The sequence below is a fragment of the Strix aluco genome, chromosome 3, assembly GCF_031877795.1.
Source record: "Strix aluco isolate bStrAlu1 chromosome 3, bStrAlu1.hap1, whole genome shotgun sequence".
Classification (NCBI taxonomy): domain Eukaryota; kingdom Metazoa; phylum Chordata; class Aves; order Strigiformes; family Strigidae; genus Strix; species Strix aluco.
Window position 1 is genome coordinate 11,753,400 of NC_133933.1, and position 9,907 is coordinate 11,763,306.

The 9,907-nt window shown below is 50.3% G+C and overlaps 1 protein-coding gene across 1 annotated transcript; it reads left to right on the forward strand.

The window, feature by feature from the left end:
• The first annotated feature begins 5,129 nt into the window (after positions 1-5,129).
• GINS1 (GINS complex subunit 1) lies at positions 5,130-8,398 on the forward strand. The gene is made up of 7 exons (XM_074817380.1): positions 5,130-5,247; positions 5,339-5,403; positions 5,479-5,574; positions 5,973-6,063; positions 6,558-6,674; positions 7,558-7,632; positions 7,905-8,398. The coding sequence occupies exons 1-7, from the start codon at positions 5,173-5,175 to the stop codon at positions 7,971-7,973; spliced, it is 588 nt and encodes a 195-aa protein (XP_074673481.1). The 5' UTR covers positions 5,130-5,172; the 3' UTR covers positions 7,974-8,398.
• Positions 8,399-9,907: the final 1,509 nt, after the last annotated feature.

A 9,907-nucleotide genomic window follows, 5' to 3' on the forward strand; every position in this document is an offset into this window, starting at 1 on the left:
CACAGCTGAGGGTCACCCCTGGGCACAGCAGCTGAAACCTCCCAATCTCTCTATCTCTCTCATGGTTCCTCATAAGTTTAATGGCAAAATGCAGCTACACTATTTGAAAAGCCATAATATTTGTTGGTACGACTCTTTTATTACTGTCGATTTATATATATTTGTTGATAAAAGAGGTCATCTTGGGAGACACTTGTAGTCTACTGGGAAATAATTATCCTATGCTGTATATTCTGTACATGCTGTATAAACAAAGCAAAATAGTTAAATCTAAATGTTCGGTGGACTCGGTGGCACGTGCTGGGGAGGGAAGTTGGGACCAGGCAAGCTCCCTCCTGGGGCCACCATGGCTCAGGCTTGGGGTCCCCGGCAGAGTCACCATCCTGCTGGGGTCCTGGTCAAAGCCCCGGGCAGGATCTGGCCACGGTGCAAGGGCAAAGCCTGCGGCTCCCTGGGTGCTTTTCCCCATGCAAAGCTGAAAGGAGGTGACTGCGAATGAAAACGGCTGCACTCGATCTCCCTCCTGGGTAAAGCACAGGACCAGGTACAGCCTTGTTTGTAGAAACTCTCAGCACAGCAAGCCCGGTGTCGCGCACCCGTTTCCCTCCTCTCCTGTCCAGGGTGGAAACCCTTCGGCCACCACCCAGTGCGACATCTCTAAGCCTCAGCGCGACATCTCTAAGCCTTATGGTCAGAGAGAGACGATTCCCCGCGGGGGGATGTCCAGTGGTGGCAGAGACTGTCTCTGAGCATCCGGCTCCTCCGGCTCGTTTCCATGTTGCCCTCCCCAGCGTGTTTTACAACAGTGATGAGCTGTGATCTTCTAACCTGACACATACTGTTAGAAAACCTGTTTCATATTTTCCATGGTATCGATCTACAACTTTTGAAATCATTGGAGACAGTTGTGGTAGCCTAAAAATTGTGCTGAGCTCATATATTTTTATATTCGTGGTGTTTTCCTATTAATAGAGAGTAGTGAACCAGTAACCCTATAGCTGAAAGTGAACTATTCAAAATAAATATACAACTGCAGAAAATATTTGTAAAAATAATTTATTTGAAATATTCTGCCAAAGATAGCTCTCTAATGATCTGTAAAATGTTGTTTCTCTCTTTTTGCTCTGAATGTCATTGTGAAAGCACCTTTCTCCCCACTATCTTTTGAAGATTTGCGTTTTTGTATCTTGTAAGGGCAAAGAAATATGTCAATGATTTTTTTTACCAGAGCAGTAAATAAAGCAGTAGGGAGGCACGAGACAACTCTATAAAGGTGATAAATGGGATCCAGTAACAATCACTCTGAAAATCCGGTTTCTCCGGTAGTTTCTCTCGTGGACAGATGGGTTTTGAAGCCCAGGACCGTTCTCTATCAGGAAGGCCTCAGCTGCAGCTGCCTTTGCTGCTGTGTAGCTTACCTGAAGGAGCGAAATCTCTCAACTGCCCATTTGCAGGCTCAGGGCATTTGGACCCCCTCGTGGGTAACTTCTGCCTCTTCATTATTCATGAGCATGATACCGTTATTAGTCCTTAATCAGCCCTGTGACACATGGGTGAACCTTGCTCAGGGCTTTGCAGTGCTTCAGCCTGACGAGGTCTGGACCCCTCCAAAGCCATTCCCGCAATGCACCCGACACCTGCAGCAGCCCCGACCTGGCAGCAGATGTAATCCCGCTGACACCTGGATCTGTCCCCTTCCCCACATGGGGACAGGAGTGGGGGAGATCCATCACTGCGGGACATAATACCTTAGCAAGGGGATCCCTCCCTGCAGGTATGTGTTAAACAGGGGGATGTACGGCCCTTTACCAGTGAGAAGCTGCCCAGATTAGTCTGTTCAGAAATTAAAAATCTTTTTTTTTAAGATGTAAAAATCTTATTTCCCTTACTCATTTCTTCCTCTTGAAAACACTTTTCAATTCTAGGAAAAGCCTTCATTATCTTCAGTGATTCCCAAGACTGTTGCAGTAGAAATACATCCTCAGCCACATCCGTTAGGCTCCACCATATCAGAGATATTTTTGGCTCAGTTTTTTTTTTTGCTTCTAAGCAGATTTGCAGTTTCTTAAATTTCTTGGTCATAAAGGCCTGGAGGAATTAATTAGTAATAAAGAAACGAGGGCCCTGTTCCAGCGAATGGGTTTCCGCATGCATTCAACTTCTGACTCGCTGAAGGTCAGGCACGTGTGCCAGTGCTTTATTGGGCAGGCACCCAGAAACGGAGACATGACATGTAGTTTCCAAGCCACAGGGTGCGTACGGGTGTGATGGGAGCACCGCCGTCCCCCAGAGGCGGGTGTCAGCGCAGTAAAGCACATGGCACAGTCTGCAGCTGTGGGAACCACGGGCCAGGGAATTTTCGTTCCTCTGTGCAATGAGGTCTCTGAATCTGGGGTTACACAGCTGCTGCATCACAGGGAAATGCGAGTGAGCCGGGGAAGACAGTTGTGAGAAGAATTGGGTTTCTGATCACTGTGCATTTTGTTAATTAGTGAATTCAAATAGTTTTATTTTTACCAAAAATAGATAATCTTTATTCCAGTAAAGACAACTGTTGACTTGAGATATATATATATATATATTATTTGAATGGTTTATATCCTGTTGCTCTAACTACATAAAATGGAAACATGTTGCAAGTTGTGTCATTCCAATGTACAAAATAAATGACTTTTCCCTGCATGCTGTCTGGGTATGTTGTGATTTGAATTAAGAGTTATATCTGAATTGCCTTATTCAAGAGGTTGTATGTTACCTAACTGGGGAATGACCTGGCACTGTTCATCACATTACATATGTACTTGATGCTGTGTTATGTCAAATTCAGATGAGTTGTCTGTCATCTATGTATTTTGTGGGAGACCTTTTATCTTGTTAAAATGTGATATGTAAACCTCTCATTGCCTGAAATAGTCAGAGTTGTATAAATCAGTGTCTTCAGCTGTTTTCCTAATTTTATCACATTTCCTAACACAAAATATAGATGTTTATAAATTCTTCATTCATTTTGTCTATTTTTATGTAAGAGGTTTTTTTAATCTGGCAAAGGAGTAAGATAAGGCAGCTTCCCCTGAATTTTTCAATCAAGGCTCAGTTGCATTTCTATTCCTCAGCAAGATGCAACAACCAATTTTCAGCAGCTACAGTTGGAATTAGGGATGTATGTTTATTGCTATTATCTTTTCTGGCTCAGATGGGCTATTATCACTGCAGAACACAATTATTAATGACAAGCCACATGTGATGCTTCTGTAGTGACAGCCCTCTGGGCACCAGGCGCTTTCCAGCAGCTTCTTCAGGCCCTAAACTTCTGCCGTGCCACAGGTTGAGGGGGAATGGAGAGGGCAGAATCCCCTGCCAAAGCTAGCCAGCCTGGAGGAGAGAGGGGAGAGATGCTGCTTACTCATCCTGGCTCCAAGGCATTTATTCTCCTTACACAAGGCACCCCAAGACCATGCCATTAACCCTCCTGTGTGACATCCCAGCCATAAAATGACATCTTCTCTATTCATTAACCCTGTGGCTGCAGCACGTCTCTGAAGACAAACAACCTGTCCTGACGCTGCGTTGTGCAAAATCCCCCCCGTCAGCTGCTCCTACCCCATCAGCCAAAGCCACATGTGGGTTTTTTTCTAACTTTGGTTTCCAGCTGTGGGATCATGTTACTCCACGGCTGCCTAACGGCAGTGTGCTCCCCATCTAGACACCAGTGTACCCCATACAGGTCAGATCCTTTGGAAAACAGGCCACGTTGTTGAAGGAAGCAGTACAAGGTAGGCACAAATCAGTTGCGGTGGCAGCACAAGGACAAGAGGTGATCCAATACCTCCCACAGTGGGGTTCACCAGCTCTGCCGTGCCTTGTCCCCCCCCCCGACACAACTGCTGTGTCTCTTGGCTGCAGCACTGTGTGGCCAAGAAATGAGTCTGTTTGAGGAACAGACCCCCAGCAGCCCATCTCCAGCTCTCAGATGACTGAGTATTTCTGGGCATTCTCCCTCCATGCCTAAAATGCCAAATAAAACAGTTGTTGAGAGCAATTAAAGCACTCTGGCCAGAGCCAGCCATGGTCCCTGCTCAGTTGTACAGTTGCCACATTATCCTAAACACAAGCAGCATAAATCTTTCAGGCATACAAAACCACACTGAGCTGTCTCAATCATGATGTAAAAGCCCCACTGTGCCCTCCCCACTCCTTCAGTTTTTGAGCATCACGGCATAAACTGTGCTGTGTGAAACACTGGTCATTTTTTATGTCTAGTAACCATAGAAACACATGGTTAGGGAAGTAAATTCCTTGAGCAGGACAAGCCATGGTCCTGGGTTATTGATTCCTTTCACAGGGCTTTGAGTGCTAAAAAATTTCCTGTCCCACCCAGAAACACACTTCACCTTTTTTTCTTTTCCTCCCTTTAGTTCTGGCAAGCTTCAGGTCTGAAGGATGCTGCTGGCCAAAGGGAGATGCACCAGGAAGGGCTGGGGTAGCGCAGGGAGGAGGTTGTCAAAAAGCCAGCTGTGTGCAGCACCCCAGAGAACACCAAAAAGAGGAATGGGGAAACCGGTTTTGCTACAGGCACACGTTTTCCTGTTTTGGTTTTTTTTTTTAAGTGTGGGGTAAAAAGTCTAAATTTTGCCTTATCCACTCAGGGGGTCTCAGCACGACCCCAAAAGTAACCACGAGGTCCCCGGGCAGGGGCTTGCACAGCCCCAGGCGTGCAAGGGGACACCCTCGGGGACGAGGATGGGGTTTGGCCGCAGTGGACCCGATCCAGCACGGCAGGAGCACTGCTCCAAGCCACGACTGGGCTGGGCCCCCCCGGTTGCTGATCTTGGCGCAGAGGCCGGAGGCCAAAAAAAAGTCGGAAAGAGGAAAAGTGAAATTCCAAAATAAGCCTCAAGACTGGGGTGGATGAGGAGAGGGGTTGAGCCGGGCTTGCCCCCGCCACGGTGACAGCAGCGGCGCCGAGACCCCCCCACCTCTCGGGCACGTCATGGCGGCGGGCGGGGCCCCCCGGGAGGTGTGACCCCGCCCCCGGGGGGTGGACCCGCCCCCGGGGAGGTGTGTCCCCGCCCCCCCCGGGAGGTGTGGTTCCGCCCCCCGGCGCCCCGCGAGGCCCCGCCCCCGCCCTCCATTGGCTGCGGGGAGCGGCCGGTTTCCCGCGCGCGCGGCGGGATGGCGGGGGAACGCGCGGTGGGGCTGGTGCGGGAGCTGCGGGGCGCCACCGGCGGGAACCTCCCGCCCTTCCGGGTGAGCGGGGCCCGGGCCGCGGCCGGGGGGAGCGGGGCGGGCCCCACCCCGGCGGCGGTGCGGCCTTCCCTGAGTCTGCCCGGTGTTGCAGGCGGAGGGGCTGCGGCAGGCGCTGGAGGAGATGCGGGCGCTGTACGAGCGGAACCAGGCGGACGTGTGAGTGTCGCGCCCCTCCGCGCCCCCAGCCGGCCCGCAGCTACCGTAATGTGCCTCCTCCTCTTCCTCCTCCAGGTCCGAAGCGAAGTCGGGACGGACGGACTTGATTTTCCTCATCCGGTTCCGGCACTGCTGCCTGCTCCGAAACCAGCGATGCATCCTGGCCTACCTGTGAGGGGGCGCGGGGGGGCAGGCGGGGAGCTGCCGCGACCTGTCGGGACCACGGCGTGGGACTCATCCCCACTGGCACAGGGGCGCAGCCTCCAAAGAGGGGAGGGCCCGCAGGCGCTGGGACTCCAGTTCCTCCGCGGGGTGCAGCAGAAGGGCAGCTGCGGGACCCGCCTCCTTTGTGTTCGTTACACGAAACGCTAGCACAAAGAGAAGGCCCTGGTTTGCTCCTGCTCTTTAAAAATTTTAATTACTGGATAGGCCAAAAATCACATCCTTTAAGGGAAGGCGAGTGGAATGACCCAAGTTTTTGCTCTCTGCTGTGAGGGCAGAGTTGCTTGGGGATTTTCCAGCCTCACCTCAGCAGAGACGCTGGTTTTGCCCCTTGTTTCTTGCCCTAGGTACGACCGGTTGCTGCGGATCCGAGCACTAAGGTGGGAGTACGGCAGCGTCTTGCCAAACACCATCCAGTTTCACATGTCAGCTGAGGAAGTGAGTCAGCTTTGTCTTAAACTCTTCTGCTCTTTCAGCTTATTTCTCTTGATGGATTATCGATTTAGTAGAGTCAAAATAGGGTAGACTTCTCTTCCCCCATTATAAACATGACAACGTGCCTTTCTGTAAATACTGATTTGTTTATTCATGGCCTACGAGTACAATCCCAAGTAGATACTGAGGGCAGGTAGTGGTTGGCAGTTTGAAGAATCAGGTGGTCTCCACCAGATCAGACTCAGAACTAGTCTTCACATGCTGCTCTCAAATGCCATCTCTAGACCTACGTACAGTGTCCTACTCTGAATCCAGGTTGCTCTGCCTCTGGGGCAGTTTTTCCCTTCAGAAGAGCTGGTGTTCACCTTTGACTGGCATGAACACATGTGGGAACAGTGGCCTAACAGGAGAAACAAACTAGATCTCACTCATCATGGATCTGTCTTTCAGCATTAGCTGTTTGGCTTTGCCTGAGGGATTGCTGTTAATGTCCACAGGTGGAGTGGTTCAGTCGGTACAAAAAGTCTCTGGCTACCTACATGAGGTCAGTAGGAGGAGAGGAGGGGCTGGACCTTACACAGGACATAAAACCTCCGAAAAGCCTGTACATTGAAGTAAGTGCAAGATTGGTGGTTTCTGTCTATGAACAAATGTTTTGCCCAACCATCTTTTTTTAGAGAATTTCACCCCCATCCCAAATCAGAAGGTCATTGAGCAAAGCCTCTGAGAGCACTAAAGCTTCTACAGCCTTTTACTCTACACTCTGCCTGCCAGCATTCTACTCCCTCTTCTACCGAGGGCTCCAAGTATGTTGAAAGATGACATTTCTAGTCCACAGGGAATAGGTGTGATGGGGCGAGTGGTCTGAATCCCAGTGAGAAGTTTTTGCAGCATTTTGCAGAAACTTGACCAACTCAGATTAACTAAGAAAACTTGTTCTCATGTTAAGGATTGTTGACTAGTTTTCTTTGCTGTTATTTTAAATGGGCTCTGATAGATGAGACTGTAAATTATTTTACACAATTGCTAAAGCAAGAGCATGTGAGAAATCAGAGTCAGTAGCTGAAGTGCTCTGTTCTGATGTTCTCCTCAAAAGAACATCTAGTGACAATCAACCTGCTCCTTAGGATAGTTTCAGTGTTAACAGATTGGCACTTCCTGGTGTGTGTGTGGAGAGGTTCTGAAAATGATGCTGCTGCTGCTCCGCAGAGCCTGTCTTTTGTGCTGCCCTTCCTCTAGTCTCTGTGGAGGGCTGGGCTGTGCTGCTCACTGGTGCTTCTTGCTCCAGGCAGAGGCAGGAAGAGTACGTCAGGTAGGCCACAGACCGTGGGATCAGTCGACTTCTGCATTTCCAGGTCTGCTCTACTGCAGCTGCAGCAGGCGGGTAGGAATGTGTCCATACTTACAGTTCTGGGGCACGTGTTGCAGCTCAGCAGTGATGTGTGGTGTTTTCTATGGGAGGTCTGATGATCTGAGAGCTGCATTTCTGCTTTACAGGTGCGGTGTTTAAGAGACTATGGAGAATTTGAGATCGATGATGGTACCACCGTCCTGTTGAAGAAGAATAGCCAGGTACCCATGACAAGAGAGTGGTCTCTTCCTTCCCTTTCGCTCCCATGACCTCCCCCTGCTTTATCCCAGCTTTGCAGCATGTCAGAGTTCCTACATACGCAGCTCCTCGCACATGCTGCAAGCTGTCTGTGTGGCCCAGGGCTGCAGCTTGGCTCTGCCTGATCTGGTACCACAATGCAGCAGCCATGCAGCACGACAAACAGCTGCTTGTATGCAGCAACAAATTCAGCCTGCCTGGGTTTCAAGGAAAGTTTGTTTGTGTTTCTGTGCAGCACTTTTTACCCCGCTGGAAATGCGAGCAGTTAATCAGACAAGGAGTCCTCGAGCACATTCTGTTGTAAGCACGCGGGACAGGAGGGACAACCGCAACAGGGATTGAACTCGGGTGTGTGCAGGACTCTAGACACCTCAGCATTTCTGCAGTGGGCACCCTGCCTCTCCTCTCAGCGGCCTTTGATACCTGATACGAAGATCAGCCCCAAGTTTATAAAGTATGCAAACCACATTGGCCAGCTCTTCATGCCCAAAGGGTGCATGCTGGTAATGTAGCGCTCCCGGGAATCCAGCGTAGTGGGGGGTGGCACTGGAGGGGGCGGGGGGTGGGGGGGTGTTATCCAAGCCCCACAGCTACAAGCAGGTTCTGTGAATGCATTTTTGTTTGGAGTTCTTTGTTCACACTGTGCATGTGGGAGTAAGACACCAACTGGCTGGGCTCTGGAAGCCAGAACTCCACGGTTGCAAAATAAAGAACTGTTTCGGCCTTCAATTTAGTATTTTTCAAGAGTTAACACTGTGTTCGTTGAACACTCTGACCTGGCTCTCTGGCCCACCCCATCTTGACCCTGCAGGATGATGCTCAACTCATTACTTGGGTGTCTCAGTGGGGTTCCTCCAAGTGCCAGATGAGGCTGCACAAGCTTCATTCTAGAATTAGACATGAAGCCTCATCTCCTATCAGAGTCCTATAAATGTTTCTTAAGTGCTGAGTGAATGAGCACTGCAGTCTGGGTCATGGGCTGGCCAGGGTTTCTCCCAGCATGCTTGGGCTGTGCCTCTGTCCCTCTATGAAGAGTCTCCTTCCCCAGACCACTGGAGTAGGGGTGGGAAACAGAGCAGAGCGTTTTAAGGATTCCAGTTAGCACAAAACCAGAGCAAGGCTGAAGAGCTGCTCTTCCTGTCTGGTTCTCCTAATGGAGCTGCTCACTCTTGAGTAGTGGCTGAGAGATAACACTTTCAAAAACATAAGCACTAGGTAAGGCTAGAGGTTTGCCTAGCCCCCATCTCTGACAGAAGCCTAAAAGCAAATACTTAGGGAAGAATACAGGAACAGGATAAACGCCTGGGGTGTTAGTGCATTGCTCTCCCAGCCCCAGCCAAGGAACCTCCCTGAGCTAGCCCCACACCCTCTGTGGGGCTTCCCTCCTTGTAATAGCCCAGCCTTCCTCATGGCCCTTGTAATCAGGGCTGCCCCCAAGGCAAAGAAAGAGGAGTCTCCGCTGTCATCCACCGGGGCAGAAAAAGCATGTCTAGACCAAGGAGGGCTCAGTCACAGCCTCCAGCCAGCTCCTGGCACTGTCCCAGGGCCAGGGAACCTCTCTGCCCTGGCAGGCTGAGACTTAAAGGCAGTGGCTGAGTTTTAGCTCACAGCCAATTTATCTTTTTGTTCTTGAACCAACAACAGCTTGAGCTATTTTTAAGCCCTTTTCTTTGTATTGACTTTGTCCGGCCTCTGCTTTGCTACCCTGATCCAGTCAGGCTTGTCTAATCTCTTGTACAGTAGTCTCCATAGCCCCAAAGAAGCCCTTTCACAGCCAGTGGCAACCACAGCCCCCACGTAAACACCCTCTGCTCTGCACTGCGAGGCAGGGGCACCGTGATGATGTATTCTCCATGCAGAGGGTAACACCCTGGGCAGATCAATAAATTTGGCATTTGCTGATGCAAATACTTGGCTTTGTGGCCTTTTAGACAACTTACTTTGGCAAGAGCAGTACTCACTGACTCTGTGAAGGCCGGCAAGGAATGCAAGATGACACAGGTCACTTACCATGTCTCCTGGTCTCCTTTAAAGAAGTGCAGTGCTGAGTGGGGGTCACCAAGCCTGCCCCAAGCCTTGGAGGCTCAAACTGAAAGATGGCTCTTCCCTCAGCCCCTCTGTCCTGTTCACTGCAGAGACAACAATCTGGCAAGTTTGGTTTGGATCCTAGGCTCAGGCTTTAGGAGGGCCAGTCTCCTAGAGCCCAAAAGAAGCTGTAGAGAATAAAAGTTCAACAAC